Source organism: Mandrillus leucophaeus, unplaced genomic scaffold (genome assembly GCF_000951045.1).
Source record: "Mandrillus leucophaeus isolate KB7577 unplaced genomic scaffold, Mleu.le_1.0 Scaffold229, whole genome shotgun sequence".
Classification (NCBI taxonomy): Eukaryota; Metazoa; Chordata; class Mammalia; order Primates; family Cercopithecidae; genus Mandrillus; species Mandrillus leucophaeus.
In genome coordinates this window covers 1,312,860-1,330,884 of record NW_012102354.1, presented here as the reverse complement: position 1 = coordinate 1,330,884, position 18,025 = coordinate 1,312,860, and the positions used below count along the sequence as shown (strand labels likewise).

At 40.1% G+C, this 18,025-nt stretch overlaps 1 protein-coding gene across 1 annotated transcript in view; it reads right to left on the bottom strand.

Moving 5' to 3' along the window:
- The window catches only part of PPP1R21 (protein phosphatase 1, regulatory subunit 21), an 83,606-nt gene that overhangs the window by 50,541 nt on the left and 15,040 nt on the right, over positions 1-18,025 (bottom strand). The window contains 8 exon segments of the mRNA XM_011981591.1: positions 93-188; positions 5,308-5,457; positions 5,959-6,011; positions 9,578-9,672; positions 10,661-10,719; positions 10,893-11,057; positions 12,553-12,654; positions 15,734-15,880. Of these exon segments, the coding sequence (XP_011836981.1) occupies positions 93-188; positions 5,308-5,457; positions 5,959-6,011; positions 9,578-9,672; positions 10,661-10,719; positions 10,893-11,057; positions 12,553-12,654; positions 15,734-15,880 (867 nt within the window).

Sequence of the window (18,025 nt, the reverse complement as noted above, 5' to 3'; positions counted from 1 at the left end):
AAAAGAAAAATAATTTCAAGGTTAAAAGTGCTACTGGACAAAGAGGAGCTCCCAGTTCCCAGAAGTAAAACAAGGAAGAAAATTACCAAGACAGTCACAGTATCCTCAGTGATACTTTCAAATAAATGAAGCATTCCTTCCTCAAGAGGGCGGACATAGGACGCATTTTCATGAAGGTATTGTGAGAACTAAACAGGAGGGAAAGTATTGTGAATTAAATCACTGGAAAGTAACAAACATCAACACATTTCTAAATGGATCCACCAAATTATAAACCTAAATTATAAACCTGATAATGGCTCACTGCAGCCTCAAACTCCTGTGCTCAAGTTTTGGAAACTTTTTTTTGGAAATCTGGCTTAAAAGCCAAACACAGATGCTCCCCTCTGATAGTCCCAGATGATACGCCCAAGTCCCTATCCCATTCTAAATCGAGGAACTAGAAGAGGGGTGACACAATTAATAACCAGGCATCAGAGGAAATAGGGAGGGAATACTGCATTAGAACCTAGGACCAACAGGTCAGCTTCCCTGAACACCTGCTTCTCCATAGGGGTCCCAGTATAAAAACAAACAAACAAAAAAGACTTGAAAATCAAGACTGTATGACAAAAATGTTTGTGTTATATACCCAATTTTTAAAAAACAAGCCTACTGAGGACAGCTTATTTTAAATGTCTACAATATTTGGGGTTAACAAATTCCAAGGATGTAATTATCAAAATGAGGATATAGAAACCTTTTGTTTTTTTTGAGACAGAGTCCTACTCTGTCCCCCAAGCTGGAGTGCAGTGGTGGGATCTTGGCTCACTGCAACCTCCACCTCCCGGGTTCTCAAGCAATTCTCCTGCCTCAGCGTCCCAAGTAGCTGGGACTACAGATGCGCACCACTACGCCCAGCTAATTTTTGTATTTTTAGTAGAGATGGGGTTTTACCATGTTGGCCAGGCTGGTCTTGAACTCCTGACCTCAGGTGATCCACCCACCTCAGCCTCCCAAAGTGCTGGGATTACAAGTGTGAGCCAACATGCCCAGCTTAAAAACTTTTTATAACTGTCACTGATAACTTTAATATTTATAAGGGACTAATTCAGTATGAAGAATAGCTTCAGAAAAAAATCCTATAGGCATCTGGAAAATTTATAGGCAAAAAGATTATTTTCATTTATTAAATATCTCAATTATCTAATATTATATAATAGCTCAAATTTCAATTTCTCAGTATAGAAATATAAGATCTCATTTTGCAGAAATGTGATTCAACTGACCCCATCCACTACAAACTACACAGATACATGGCCCTGGGTAACTTACTTAATCTCTCTGGGCTTCAATCTTTAGAGCTGTATAACACAATGCACTCTAAGCTTACAAGTCTAAAAGTCTATTTTATGATGCTATGAACAGGTTTAAGCACTCCAGTTGTCTTTTAACAAATGGTTTCTGAATCTCCTTCAATAATATAGACTTATTAGAAAAATCACATAGGATGTTATAGGTCAAAGCACCAAAGGTAAAGTATTGAGAAATATATGAATTATTCAAAGTAATGAAATGTTTCAAACAAATTAAGATTAATATATTTGATTCTCACTATGTGGGTATAACATGGCAACAAGCTACAATAAAATTCCAATAATGGACAAAGAACCAGTATTGGATGGAATATACTATCCAACACTGGTTAGCGCGTGTGTGTGTGTGTGTGTGTGTGTGTGTGTGTGTATACACTATTCAATATATTGATACGGTTAGGCTGTGTCCCCACCCAAATCTCAACTTCAGTTGTATCTCCCAGAATTCCTAATGTTGTGGGAGGTATCCAGCGGGAGGTAACTGAATCATGGGGGCCAGTCTTTCCTGGGCTAGTCTCATGATAGTGAGTAAGTCTCACGATAGTGAGTAAGTCTCACAAGATCTGACATGTTTATCAGGGGTTTCCGCTTTTGCTTCTTCTTCATTTTTCTCTTGCCGCCATCACGTAGGAAGTGCCTTTTGCTCCCACAATGATTCTGAGGCCTCCCCAGCCATGTGGAACTATAAGTCCAATTAAATCTCTTTCTTCTCAGTCTTGGGTATGTCTTTCAAGTCTTTATCTGCAGCGTGAAGATGGACTTTTACATACACACACACACACACACACACACACACACACATTATTTTTTCTTTCTTTAGACAGGGTCTCACTCTGTTGCCCAAGTTGGAATGCAGTGGCACGATCTTGGCTCACTGCAACCTCTACCTCCTGGGCTCAAGCGATCCTCCCACCTCAGCCCACCAAGTAGCTGGGACTATAGGTACAAGTCATCACACCTGGGTAATTTTTGTATTTTTTTGTAGAGATGGGGTTTCACCATGTTGCCCAGGCTGGTCTTGAACTCCTGAGGTCAAGCGATCCACCCGCCTCAGCCACCCAAAGTACTAGGATTACAGGTGTGAGCTACTGTGTCTGGTCAGAAAATATTTTTTAATATTACAGGCAGTATAAAAGAAAGCATAACCACATTAAACTGTTGCAGTACTGTCTTCCCTATCCAGGTCTTCTGAAAGCTTTCTCCCACAGTGATATTAAAGAACATTTCAAAGGCCCACTGTTTAATTTTTACAAACTTCAATAGATGTGTAGAGTCAGACCAAAACTGATGAAAGCCAAGCACCTACTGATGGCTTCCTATGTGTAAAGCATAATGATGATGGTCCTAAGACCAAATCTTTATTGGGTGCTAGTACTACACACCACGCACTGTTTTTAGTGTTTTACATGTATTATCTTATCGAATCCTCAAATACGCTTACCTGTGAGGCAGGTATTCTATCTCCCATTTTAAAGATGAGAAAACTGAAGTGCAGAGAGAGTAAGTTTATTTCCCAAGAGGACATAACTGAGAAAGTGGCAGAAATGGACTGGGAACCCAGGAAGTCTGACTCCTAAGTCCAAGTCTTGGGAACCACAGACATAAACACTATTCAAACCCTGAAAATACTGCATGATGCACAAAAGAAGCAGGGAATAAGAATGAGGTTATGTAGGACGAACGGCATGACTCACATTTCAGACTGCCACATCATGAGGCACTTAGAGCACACATGTATAGCAATTTCCCTCAATTTCCACCCTGTGAGACTCAGCTTCTAAGATGGTCTCAATTGTCCCCACTTCCTGGTATTTTTGGTTTTGTGTACTACCGTCTCACATTGTTTCAAGGTGGTCTGGTCTGTGTGACCAATACGATACTGGAGAAGTGATGATGTGTGACTACCCAGGCTATGTCATAAAAGGCACTGTGGCTTCCACCTTGCTCTTAGATCGCTCGCTATGAGAAATGCTAGCTGCCATTTATGAGGACACTCAAAGAGCCAGGCAATAAGAAACTGAGGTTCCCAGCCAACAACTAGCACTAACTCAGCAGGCATGTGAGTGGGCCACCTGGGATGCAAATCCCCCAGCTCCAGTGACATCCTGACTGAAATCTCATGAGAGATCATGAGCCAGCTAGCTAGCTCCTCCATTCTTAACCCGCAGCCACTGTGAGATAGTAAATGTTTGTTGTTTTAAACTACTAAGTTTTGGGGTAATTTATTACATAGCAATACATAGCTAATATACTCACAACATTTATTTTATCCTTTTCAGTTAAATGAAATTTTGTAAGCTACCTTTTATTGTTTTTTAGAATTAGCAGGGGAGAAAAAAGAAGCAAAATCTAATGGCTCAAAAAAAGCACATAGACTGAAGGAAGTGACATTTTTAAACCCTGTCTGAACTTCACAAACCCTGAAAATGCCCCCCAAGCTCAACTGGATAAGCAATTTGTCTCCCACTCCATAACTCAGCAGGAAGGAAAAAGGTCAACTATACCACACAGGTTGTTTTACTCCTAAACATGCCCAATGATGAAAGTTACACTACATCGGGGAGAGAAATGCCAGCAAATTAATTTTTCCAACAATAAAATGGCACTTTTATGTCACCCCCGATCAAAAAGCTATAGAGGCCTCAATCCTACAAACAAAGTAAAGGTCTATGTCTTGGCCTGCCCTTAGAGGCCTTTTAGAATCTGGAGCCATTTTTTCTCTTTCAACCTTACTTCTCATTCCTCCCTTTCCGAGGACTTCACATTCCAGTCAAGACAGTTTGCTCATTATTCCCTCCGCATGCCTCCCCTGTTCCCAACACCCACACTCCCTATGCTTTCCTGCTCCGTGATTTCGTTCATGTCATTCTCTTCCGGGGGAAAAAGCGTATCCCACTTCTCCCCTCCCCTATTCAAACCTTGATAATTTTTCAAGACCCATTCAAATCCCCAAAGAATCTTTCCCAGACAGAATCACCTACAGCGACTTCCATTCCCTGGTGATCTCATACCACTTACTGGCCATACCACTCACTTACTCACACTGAGGTCCTTTTAAAAACTTCCCTAAGGCCAGGCACAGTGGCTTACACCTGCAATCCCAGCACTCTGGGAGGCTGAGGCAGGCGGATCACTTGAGGTCAGGAGTTTGAGACCAGCCTGGCCAACATGGCAAAACCCTGGCTCTACTAAAAATAGGGAAAAAAAGAAAATAAAAATTAGCCAGTGTGGTGGTGCACGCCTGTAGTCCCAGCTAGTTGGGAGGCTGAAGTGGGAGGATCACTTGAGTTCAGAAGGCGGAGGCTGCAGTGAACCAAGATCACACTGCTGCACCCCAGCCTGGGTGACAGAGCAAGACTCTGCCTCAATAAAAAAAAAAAAAAAGAAAGGAAAAAAAAACCTCCCTGATATGGTTTGTCTCTATGTCCCTACCCAAATCTCATCTTCTAGCTCCCATAGTTCCCACGCTATGGGAGGGACCCAGTGGGAGACGACTGAATCATGGCGGTGGGTCTTCCCTGCACTGTTCTCACAATAGAGAATGGGTCTCATGAGATCTGATGGTTTTAAAAATGGGAGTTTCCCTGCACAAGCTCTCTTTTTGCCTGCCGCCATCCACGAAAGATGTGACTTGCTCCTCCTTGCCTTGATTGTGAGGCCTCCCCAGCCATGCGGAACTGTTAAGTCTAATAAACCTCTTTCTTTTGTAAATTGCTCAGTTGCTGGTATGCCTTTATCAGCAGTGTGAAAACAGACTAACACACTTCCCTAGTATGTAATTTCTTAAGAATCTCCATTTTTGCCACATTTCATTTTGAGAGTAAAAACTATGACTTTGGGTTTTTTTCATGTCCTTTGCAGTTCTTGGATGGTGCACAGAAGAGGTCCGAAAACAAATAATATCTCCCTATTTTTTTCAGGGCAAACGAAATGTATTCTGAATTAAATTTACCTTCTGATTCAATGGAGATATAGTGTCGATGGCAGAATCAACAGGAAAAATCTGAATCCTCTGTTCTGTGTAGGTATGAAAGTTTAGAAGAGCCGTCACAAGATCCTGAACAAAAGCCAGGGCCTGCCCAGCAATATCTCGCATCTTCAGCTTTAAAATGAAAAATACACAGTTAAGGCCAACTCTCAAATTATTATCCTAAAAGAACTTTATTGAGTCTCTTCTGGAGAAAACATTTGAATCCTAGTGTGATTATTCCTTAATTTAAATTCATCTGCTCCCACTTGAATTTTAATATTCCTATCTAACTAAATTAGAAAGCCACCAGTTTGGCAAATACACCTCCTGTACTTAACCCAGAACACTTAAGTATAATATAGGTCTACCAACCTACAAGAAAGTATGGCTCAAACCATTAATGCATCTCGTAACTTATTTCTAATGTTATCAGACACGAGAGCAAAAATCTGTGTTACTTATGAATGTAATAAAAAGCAAGCTACATTTGAATAAATGTACGAGAAACACGTAAAGCAACAGTTAAACGCAATGACTGAATGCACTAAACAGAGGTCCAAACAACTAATTCTTGTTTCTGGAAAGTTTGATGTATACATAACTGAAAATAAAAACATGTACTTCATTCTTTACCTGGTGTCTCCTATTGTGGAGTGGAACGTTCAGAGCGTTATACTGACTATATTCTACAAAAGAAAAATAATGTACATTAAGGCTCTCATTTCACATATACCGGAAAATAGCTTAAATGCAATATAATGAATGCTCTGAAGCAAAATCAGCTTTGCATAAGAATTTAAAATAATGAACAATACAGAATAACAGAATTTACATAGAATCAGTGGTTTCTCAGATAAAGTAATACTTCCCATCTTTTTTTAACTTCAGGCTTAAAAAAACCCAAACAAATCCGGTGTTTCCATTTCTAAGAAATAATTTCAAACACTGCTTTCGGGCTTATCAAGACTACTTAGAAAGGCTCATGATGTTCTTGCTGTTTTCAGTCATTCTCCCTTCTAAAATAACCCTCCACAAAGCCACCACACTAATCAGCAAAAAATACCACTGTTTTCCTGACACTACACTACCGGAAAAATCTATCACTGTCTGCCACTGTGGATCTCAATGACTCAATCCTAACTTTCCTGGATGGCATCACTATCTTTCTCAGTCTTCCTCTCTATCCTGGTCTGTCGCTAACCTCTGGCAGCTTCCTCACACCTAGCCATACCTCCTCAACCTCCTCCTTAATGAGCTGCATCTTTCCTCATCTCTACTCATCCCTTCAGCCACTCAAACCTGCCCTTCTCTGCCCAGGTTCTCAGTCAGAATGACCCCAGTGCCAAAAATATGATTCGGAATGTTCCTGTGGCATACTCACCCAGTTCCCTCTTATGTCTCCATTGCTACTCACTGGGCTATGCATTACCAGCTTGGTCTCCTGTCCACCAACACCTCAGGACACTTCTATCAGCCATCTTTCAGTCTTGCTTGTTTTGCTTCCCAGCCTGGTCCATTATTTCAACAACGCTTTTGCTAACACAAATCCCAAGTAAGGTCCACTACAACTTACTCTGCTTAACTCCAGGGGGCTTCAACTCTACTCAGTAATCCACAATTTCATTGCCGTGTGCCTATTTTATTTCCCATGACATCTATCCCAAACCTTTTCTGTTTTAAGCTCCTAATATCATTCCTCCTCTACTCCCTGCCACCCAATGGACAGGACAGCCTCTCCCTACTCTACCAAAAAAATCACAGCCAAAGCAAAAGAGTTCTTACACTCCCCACCCTCCACCTTGGTCTACTGCTTGCATATCCTTTCCTCAGCTAACCGTCCTCCTGGGCCCTTCTGCTTCTGATCCCCTCAGGACCTTAGGACATAATCACTCCCTGCTTCTATCTTCAGTATCTCCTCATTACAAATAAAGCATTTGCTGCAGCTCACTTAACTCTGTCTCCACAGTGAGTCTCTTCCATTACTAATCACACTTAATTCTCTGCCCTGACTCCTGTCCCCAGCACACGCAGCCTTTTCTTTCACTTTGCCTGTCAGGCTCTCATGCTTCTCCATTTCCTTCATTCCCACTGCTCAAAAAATAGCATTGCTCTGCCTGTTTCCTCAGCACCCACTCACCTCAACTCCCTGTCCTGGCAATCTAGTGTCAACCTACACCCTGCATAGAAGCGCTCCTCGCAAAGTAAACTAGTCCTCTCGAGGCCACAAAATCCAGTCACCAAACCCAGTCGCCTTGCTGCATCACCCTCTGACCTCTCTACAGCGATGTGCAGAATGACCTGCACCATCAGGCTGAAACTGCTGAAACTCCCTTCTCCAGCTTCTACCTCACCCCGTTTCCACAGCTCCTCTCCGCCTCCTGATCACTGGGATGGAGAACTCACCAAGGACCCTACACAAGCCTGACTGCACTGTGCACCCACCACTCCCAACATGAGGGCTTCTCCAGCCCAATAGTGTTGACATCAGTTTCTCTCCTGAAGTCTAGTCTTTCATTTAGAAAGGCATACATCAACAGTTATATAGATACATATGAACCCATCTGTCAGAACATTAAACCAACAACAAAGTTAACCTCGTCTCTCCCACAAACCTGTTCCTGTCTACCTCTTTTCTTTCAGTCAACTGCATCACCATCTTCCCCATCACTGCCTCCTTCTCCCGTGTCTCCTTGAAAGGACCAATCTGTTCCCTCTCCTTCCACAAGATCTCCCACGTCTCCCTAACAACCCAGGCTAAGCCTCCATAATAGCACACCAGAACTATCATCACAATAATCTTTGACTCCCTTGTCCCACTCCAAGGCAATCTACACTCTGTTGCCAGATTAACCTTGTGAGTACGCATATAGCAACATGATGTTCCCTGGCTCAAAAACTTCTCCAACAACCCCATGGCCTTATGAATTAAGTTCCCAGTCCTTAGACCAGAACACGAGGGTTCAGTCCCACCATACCTTTCAGAACTTAACATGTCCTTGCCCTGCACATCCCACCCACCCTAAGCCTCCTGTCATACTGGATTACTGCTCCTGAGGGCATGATGACACCTTTTGTCCTATATACCATACTTCAAGTAATTCCTTAGATTTTACCCTTATCTCTGCCCAATAAAACCTGCTCACACATCCAGGCCCAGCTCAAAGCACCCTTTCTCTGGGAAGGCTTCCCCACACCACACCACCAGCTACGGACTTGTCTAGGCACTCGGCAAATGATTTTTAAATATTTCAGGACTAAAAGTAATAATCCACATGTGACATGAAAGGGACCTAAAACAGGGTGACAACTAGTATTACAAAAGGAAGGATAAATCCATGATTCAGAAGGAAATTATTAGAACCTAATGATTGAGACAAGGCTTAAAGGGAAAATGTAATGCCACAGTTTCAAATCCAGTGAATCCAGTAGTATTTACATTAATGTAGAAGCTAGAAACAGGTGTTATTTTCAAGGGGGAGTTTAAATTTTTGCTATAATGATGACATGGGCTGATTTTAATCCTAAATCGACCTGCTGTTTTTCTTTTTTTTTCTCCTCTTTTTTTAGGTCTTCCCTAAACAAATTTAGGGGAAGTAAAATATTAATTTCAATCATGTGATTACAGAAAAAGGAAATGTACATCAATTTGAATGTAAGTTTCAAAATCCAAACAAGCAAATATTTTCTTTGCTTTTGAGGTTTTGACTTCTTACCTAAAGGCTGCAAATTTGGCACCTATTACACAAGTAAAGTAGTATTTTTTAACTTCTTTTTTGCTGTTCTTGGGAATGTAAATTACCAAACCATTCCCAGGGTGCACAGGAAGCAAGGCTTAACCAAGTTAGCTTCCTAGCTATCGCTGGGAATTGACCAAGGGGTAAGACATCACTTTGAGAAGATTTAACTCCCACCGCCAAGCCTCATTTCCCCTACCCCAATCAACAATTTTTCTTGTACAAATATTCAACTATTTTATGTGCAGGTTGTTTTTTACCTTGGGAAATGCTAAATACATGCAATCAAAAAATGTGGATTTGGGCTTCTTCCAAGCAGACCGGCTTTGGAGTAGTTATATGACAATTTAAAATCTTCTTGTTAAATATGATTGCCATGGCTGATCAAATGAACAAAAAGAAAGCAATCCTCTGTTGGGCCAATTAAATTTTTTGCCCAAAAGATCAGAAATTAATTAGTTGGCTACCACAGAGAGATTCAAAGTTACAAATAATGGAAAACTATATATAATACCTACTTGTATCGTTAAAAGGTACTTTTTCATTGATGATTGATAAGGATTCCTCTAATCTACCTGACAAATCTTCATGAAGATTCTTTAACTGTAATTGACTGCAAGAAAAAAATACAAAACCACATTATCACCAATCATTGAGTGAATCCCCATTTATCTGTTACCTCAACAGCTGGTAGTAGACTTCCAGAGAACTGCACCTGACATTTGGGATACTCTTGGCAGAGAGTTGTTAAAAGATGAAGATAACAAAAATGCTAACCTGGCTTCTCAAGTCCCAGGGACTCCTGGAGAATGATGTGGAAGTCTGGAGGAATTTATCATGGTTCCAGTGTCTTAGCCAACCTTACATTTATTTCCCCAAGCTCAAAGTAATCTTAGAGCCACTTCAAAGTCACAAATGTTCTCACTACAACACGTAAGTATTCACCCTAGTATCACTGTAGACTCTTTTTTTAAGTACATATTACATTAGCCTTCTTTTCCCCTTGAACTCAAAAGCTGGTAATTTCTGGGTTTGGTTCAATTATGCACACAGGTACACATCTAAATCATGCATGTAATTCTAACAATGCAACAAAATTGATGAGAGAAATTCACTTAGTTGATCCTATTAAAAACTACAATATTATTATCAAATAAACGTTGGAGTATACCTTTACCATACATTACTAATATTTTGATTTTAAGATTTATATCTCTCCAAATTAGATCATGTAACCTCTATTTTATTCAAAATGTACCATTAAAAGATTGATATGGTGATTATGAGTTTTCCTTCCTGGAACTATCAGAGGCCCCTTCTGTTTAGAGTAGTTTCAAACAGAAAGTCTCCAGTTTTCAGTACAGGAGCTCCAGAACACTATCTGCCACAGCCCCAAACCCTTGCAGGCTGAGGACTAATACACAGGCCACCCTATCAGGAACGCCTAGGGCCCCGGAGATCCCAGAATTGAAAAGGACCCTGGAGATGACTCCCATTTCCTCCTTTTAAATGTAAGACAGGACAGAGGAGCTGCTACAACCAAAACTCGTGTCTTCTGAGTCTTGCTTCAGAACCCTCTTGGAATTCAAGTTTCCACATACCATTCTTCCGTTCGAAGTCGACATTCCTTGGCTTCCTTTTCTAGAGTCTGAGATTTTACCTGAATTTCAGAAGAAAAAGAAAAGTAGATGGCTCAGGCTACAGATAGGAACACACTTAGTAAGACCTTGCAGGCAATAGTCTCACCAGAAATGACTAACTCTAAGTGCACAGACAATTTATTAATATAAAAGTCATAATTATTTTTTAGTGTGCTCTCACAATGGGGCTTACTTCTAGTTTAGCCTTGTCATTCTGCAGCTTCTCAATGGTTTCCATGTACTTCCGGGTGAGACCGTCAACCACAGCTTGGTGCTGGGCTGCTTCTGTCTCCAGAGTGGCCAGCCGACTCCTCAGCTCTGCTTCCACATGCTTGTGCTGCTCATCAGCTTCAAAAAACTAAAAAGAGAAGACCATTTTCTCTTCTCACAATATCCTAATATACATAAATGAGAAAAATAACAGCAGTGACTATTCACTGAGCAACTTCCATATGGTTCCATACACTGACTATGTTAAACCCACACAGGCATTATCTCATTAAATCCTCACAGTATATCAGAAGTAGCTACTGTTATTCCTCTTTACAGATATGGAAACTCAAGCTTAAACGAGTTACATAACTAGTCTAATGTCTCACAGCTAAAATATAGTAGAACTTAGATGTGAACACAGGAAACCTACTCTAAAGCCTGCACCTCCTACCTCTTAGTCTCATGAATTTCTATTTTAAACAATGTCTGGCATACATAGAATTCAATTGATCAGAGTATAACTTTTCTACTAAGCTAACTTTCACATAAAATAATCAAAATTAAAACAGGTGTTATTCCTAAAACAGGTAAAGCTCTTTCCTGTAATTAGAGTCCAACACTAATAAGGAATTATGAATACTTAGATATAAAATACACTGAGGTCAAAAACTTTATTAACATTTAAAGACTGAAAAGTGTGTTTCCTACCATTTGACAAAAAAAAAAAAAAAAAAAAATCAGGAGGTTATAGTTGGATCCACTACACCTTTTTTTTTTGACACAGAGCCTCACCCTGCTGCCCAGGCTGGAGTGCTGTGGCTCAATCTCGGCTCACTGCAAGCTCTGCCTCCCGGGTTCACGCCATTTTCCTGCCTCAGCCTCCCAAGTAGCTGGGACTACAGGCGCCTGCCACCACACCCAGCTAATTTTTTGTATTTTTAGTAGATACGGGGTTTCACCATGTTAGCCAGGATGGTCTCGATCTCCTGACATCATGATCCGCCCGCCTTGGCCTCCCAAAGTGCTGGGATTACAGGCGTAAGTCACTGCGCCCGGCCCACTATGAATCTTAGAATATGCTCAATGGTTTGGGGGCAGGCACTAACTTTCCAACATTCCATAAATATCTGAGCACCTGACATAAGTAAGACACTGTCCAGGGATTGGACACAGAGAACGTACATGGTTCATACCCTCAGAGACCTTACAGTTTAACAGGAGTAGGGATAAAAACCAACTAAACACCAGTAAATTAAAGACCTAAACATCAGTTAAAAAAAAAAAGGGGGGGGCGGGGATGGAAAAAAGCAAACACCACTTATTGGTAAGTTCCCATTTAAATGATACATGTAATGACTTCCTATATAAAATGAATAATGCTCAGTATACTTTTGCACTGTTAAATTATAAAGCCATTCTGCTGTCTTCTGAACAAATGAATATACTTCAAAGCACACATCCACATTAAGATTGTGTGATATTTAAGAAATGAATAAGTGACACTGACATACATACTTGAAGATCACAGAAGACATTAAAACACCCACGCAGACACGAAACACTCCAGCTGCATTCGCTTTTCCACATTAACAGATCACAGACCTATTTTTTAATTCATATGGAAAACCAGATTTTCTCACTTGTATATGCAACCGTTCATTCTCTTCGATCTTCTTCTGCAGATCTTCATCAAAGACAGTCTTCTGTTCTTGACTCAACTGAGAAGAAGATTCTCCACTTTTCTGATGGAAAGAATAAGTTATGTCCACATAACTTTCATCCTTTAGAGAAACATCCTAAGGTACACAGATTCTCTATCACCTTAGAAGCTTGTCTCTTCTACGTGTTCACCATTCTCAAACAATCCTGCAAAAGGTATACAGTTCATCATTTAACTTTTCCTATGTGACACAAGTTGAAACTGCAAATATTGTAATGAGCAGGAAAGCTTTAAAAAGAGAGAGAAAAGAACAGATAAGGCTTACTATTGTTTGCAGATGAATTCATGAGTAGTTCTGTTGGAGGACGGAGCAGACCTAGAAAGCTCCAGCAATATAAAATAAGCTCATAAATATAATTTCAATTTGATCTTTTGGTTTGGGAAATCAGAATTACAGCAATTTCATGAGTCGGAGTTGCTAAACTCCATAAGAAATTGTAATAAATTTTGTAACAGCATCCACAAAGGTAAGTTTATACAAAAGTTCATACAAACTTCTAAGTTAAAAAAATATAAAATAAAGCTATTATAAATGAATAGGAAAATTCTCAAAGATTATTTAAAAATCCCTTTCTTTTAATTTTTTACTAATATGAACTCATTCTACATAAAAGAATAGCACTATTTAAAAGATCTAATAATAAGCATTTGTTTTCATGTAATACATAGAACTGAGACTATTCAAGGAACAGCCTAACAATGAAACTGTGTTCAAACATCAGTCACCACCCTTTCTCTGCTTTTTTTGTAGTCTCACTTCTCACTTAAAATGAAGTCACCTACTAATCTAATTTGAATCAGTGATTTAAAAGCCCTTTGAAAATGGAGTAGCCATATAAAAAGAAATTAAATATCCATCATGTTTGAAAAACAACAAGTGCATAAGGAACACTGCAGAATGACATATTCGGGGTCCTCAGTGCTTCCAAATTTGATGAGCTTTAATTAAAATTAATTCTCAAGTATCACACCCAAACCTCTGCTCAACAGTCCTAGGCAGGGATATTAAGAATCTGAAGAACATGTTTGAAGTACAAATAACTATTGTCTCCCCAAGGGTCTTTCAGAATTTCCAGGGCATGTACATCTTTTTTTTTTTCTCTTGAGATGGAGTCTTGCTCTGTTGCCCAGGCTGGAGTGCAATGGTATGATCTTGGCTCACTGCAACCTCCGCCTCCTGGATTCAAGCAATTCTCCCACCTCAGCCTCCTGAGTAGCTGGGATTATAGCCGCGCCACCACCATGCCGGGCTAATTTTTTGTATTTTCAGTAGAGACAGTGTTTCACCATGCTGGCCAGGCTGGTCTCGAACTTCTGACCTCGTGATCCGCCCGCCTCAGCTTCCCAAAGTGCTGGGATTACAGGCGTGAGCCACCGTGCCCGGCCTGGCACGTATATCTTGAAAAAGTTTCCTGAGTGATTCTAACACATATGTGTTATACCCTCCCTGTTGCCTCCTTTATTTGAACACTAACACTCTAGCGAATTATTCTATGTAGGAAAATGTATATAGGAAAACTATTAACATATAACTATGACAACTGCTCATTACATGGGAAATATGGCTCTAGGCACTTTTACATGATCCCATAGAATCCTCACAACAAACCTCAAAGGCTCATTGTCACTTTGCTGATGGAGAAACTAAGATTACAAGGTTAAAAATTGTGCCGAAAATCATAGATTTATTAAAGGCAACCAAAGAATTCAAGCCTGGGCTTCAATCTGAAGCCTGTGCTCTTCTGGCCATACTGCACTCCTTCAGAGTCACTGTGCGCCTTCTCCTTCCCTTCTACCCATTCTACTGTTACTGCCTCAATACATACATTTGTGGAGTGTTAGTCTATATACATACAAGACTTAAAGACTCAATCACTACCTCTACCCCTAAAAAAAAAAAAAAAAAAGCAGCAACCTCTTAATCACAGCGTTCAAAAGTACCAGATTATCCACCTTAGAGCAATAACAATCTTGCCTCACCATATAAAACCGTAAGGGAAAAAAACTCATCTCTAAATCTCAAGACGAGAACACCAAACTGGCCTCATAAGAATAAATGCTAAGAAATTACATCTGCAGTAAACTTACAAACCTAAGGTATGAGTGTTTCAACTGCTACTTTCATAAGAGTAGTAACACTGACAATCTCCCTCATTTTATTTGCTCAACCTTGGATTAATGGCAACCTGGTAAAACCAAAAGACGTCAACAATTTTAGCAATGTAAGATATTCCATTGTCTCTTCTCGGTCACTAACCAACTATGTATATTTGCTCCTAATAAATTATTTAAAATTGACTATCATATAAAAATGTTTCTAACATTTAATATATATTAATAATAAATGTCTGCTTTCTCAACCTAATATCCAGGCGTAATAATGGAACATTAAAAATTCAGGGCTAGGGCCCGGCATGGTGGCTCATGCCTGTAATCCCAGTACTTTGGGAGGCCAAGGCGGGCAGATCACCTGAGGTCGGGAGTTCGAGACCAGACTGACCAACATGGAGAAACTCTGTCTATACTAAAAATACAAAATTAGCTGGGAGTGGCACATGCCTGTAATCCCAGCTACTTGGGAGGTTGAGGCAGGAGAATCACTTGAACCCAGGAGGCGGAGACTGTGGTGAGCTAAGATCGTACCATCGCACTCCAGCCTGGGCAACAAGAGTGAAACTCTGTCTCAAAAAAAAAAAAAAAAAAAAATTCAGGGCCAGGCATGATGACTCACGCCTGTAATCCTAGCACTTTGGGAGGCCAAGGCAGGTGGATTGCTTGAGTCCAGAAGTTCAAGGCCAGCCTGGGCAACATAGTGAGACCCCATCTCTATTACAAAAATTAGCCGGTCATGGTTGTGCACACCTACAGTCCCAGCCACTCTGGGAGCGGAGATGGGAGGATCACTGAGCCTGGGAGCAGAGGTTGCAGCGAGCCAAGATCATACCACAGCACTCCAGCCTGGGTGGTAGAGCAAGATCCTATCTCAAACAAACAAACAAACAAATAATTCAGCAGTGGGGTCTTCTGTTAAAACCAGGATGCCCTGTAGGTGTCAGTTACTAATGACAAGGTCACACTAACTTGCCTGTATTTGAACCTACCTTGTTTTTCTTGCCTCGTGGTTCACTTAGAGCTAGTTCATCTTGAAGTAGTTCTACCCTCTTGGCAAGCTGCAGATTTCGAAATGTCAAACTGTCCATTTCCTGTTGTAGTTTTCTCAATGACTGATCTTTCATTTTCAGTTGCTCCTATATCAAAGTGAAAACAGATTGGTCCTCACAGTTTAGCTGTAAGGTTTAGAAATTTTATTAAAAATTATTTTTGTTTCACCAAAATATAATCAAAACCTCTTGCTTTAGGAAATTCAGGTTGTATATACATCATTTCAGTTCTTAAGTTTTTAGCACTTTGTGAAAAGATAATCTTTTGGCTAAACCAAGTAAACATAAAAATAAGAGCAACTATACTAAAGTAACAGATCATGATCAACTAAACATCCTGTGACAGTGAACAGACACAAAGATTGAGGCTACAAGCTTATAAACTTAGACATTACTTACTTATTATTATTATTATTATTATTATTATTTTTGAGACAGAGTCTCGCTCTATTGCCCAGGCTAGAGCGCAGTGGCACAATCTCGGTTCACTGCAACCTCTGCCACCCGAGTTTAAGTGATTCTCCTGCCTCAGCCTCCCAAGTGGCTGGGACTTCAGGCGCACACCACCACTCCTGGCTAACTTTTTTGTATTTTTAGTAGAGACAGGGTTTCGCCATGTTGGCCAGGCTAGTCTCAAACTCCCGAACTCAGGGGATCCACCCACCTCGGCCTCCCAAAGTGCTGGGTTTCCAGGCATGAGCCACCGTGCCTGGCCGAACTTGGGTATTTAAAAAGAACCTCCGATTTACTGATGATTCCCTTCAGTGAACAAGAATGGGAAGAAATATATCTGTATTCCAGTTTTTCTGTAAATCCTCCCTAAATTTAAATTAGTCAAAATAAAGTCTTTGCAACACACTTAATTTTTCTTCAACTATTCTGACATATCAAAGATAAAAATCAGTATCATACCAAAAATATTTTCAGATGCTGTCCTACAATAATTCACTTTAAAGCTAAATGACAATAGAAACAAAATCTAAAATATTCTGCTAACCTTTTTGACACACCCTCTGCTGACCACTTTGTTCTGTTTATGCCATAATGGGGTAAGAAAATGGGAAACTAATGAGAAATATTTACTTTTACTCTATTTTTTAAAAGAATTATTCTAACTATATTTTACTTATGATGTTCTGACAACTTTTTATTCACTGATTATCAAACACAGATGGCCACATAATACTGTGTATTTAAAGAACTGGACTGGCACGGTGGCTTATGCCTGTAATCGCAGCACTTTGGGAGGCCAAGACAGGAGGACTGCTTAAGCCCAGAAGTTGGAGACCAGCCTGAGAAACATAGTGAGACCTCATCTCTATTTAAAAAAATAAAAAATAAAAAAATAAAGAACTGTATGTTTACCAGTGTCACTGAAACAATTATAAAACATGAAGGTCATGCTTTAATGAACAGATGATTTAACTATATTGAAACAGCAACCTAGGCCAGGTGCAGTGGCTCACGTCTATAATCCCAGAACTTTGGGAGGTTGAGGTGGGCCGATCACTTGAGGTCAGGAGTTTGAAACTGGCTTGGCCAACATGACAAAACTCCGACTCTACTAAAAATACAAAAATTAGCCAGGCAGGGTGGTACATGCCTGTGATTCCAGTGACTCAGGAGGCTGAGGCACAAGAATCGCTCAAACCAGGGAGGCAGAAGTTGCAGTGAGCCGAGATCGTGCTACCTGCACGATTTAGGTTGTGGAACAGCAACCTAAAAACCACAGACTAGTGTCTATACTCTATTGACATTACCTGCATGTTGAGAACAGTGCTAGAGGGATAGAATATGCTCCTGTTAAGGAGAAAATCATTTTTTTCCTACATTTGTTTAGTAAAACCTTAATTTTCACTTGTAGCTCAAAGGTAAATTTAGGCCAAGCCCATGTCCAAACCATCATGTCTTTCAAATTTTAAAACTTCAAATCAATGAACACTGATTATACCTCACTGAAGGGGTAAACCCAGTAATAAAATTAAAAGCCTACTGTAACACAGGACATCCTAAAATTCCTGTCTAGCAAACTGGCATATTGTCACTTGGTGTACTATAATTACAATGACTACTGTAATAAATATTAAAATAAAAAATTTATTTTTTCTCATAATTTATATTCTTATAATTATAATATACAATTATGCTTCTAGTTCTTAAAATGAACTAACGCTCCAACTCCATTAGCCAATCATTAATTTCAGAAAACATCTATCCCAGCCTTTCGTTAAA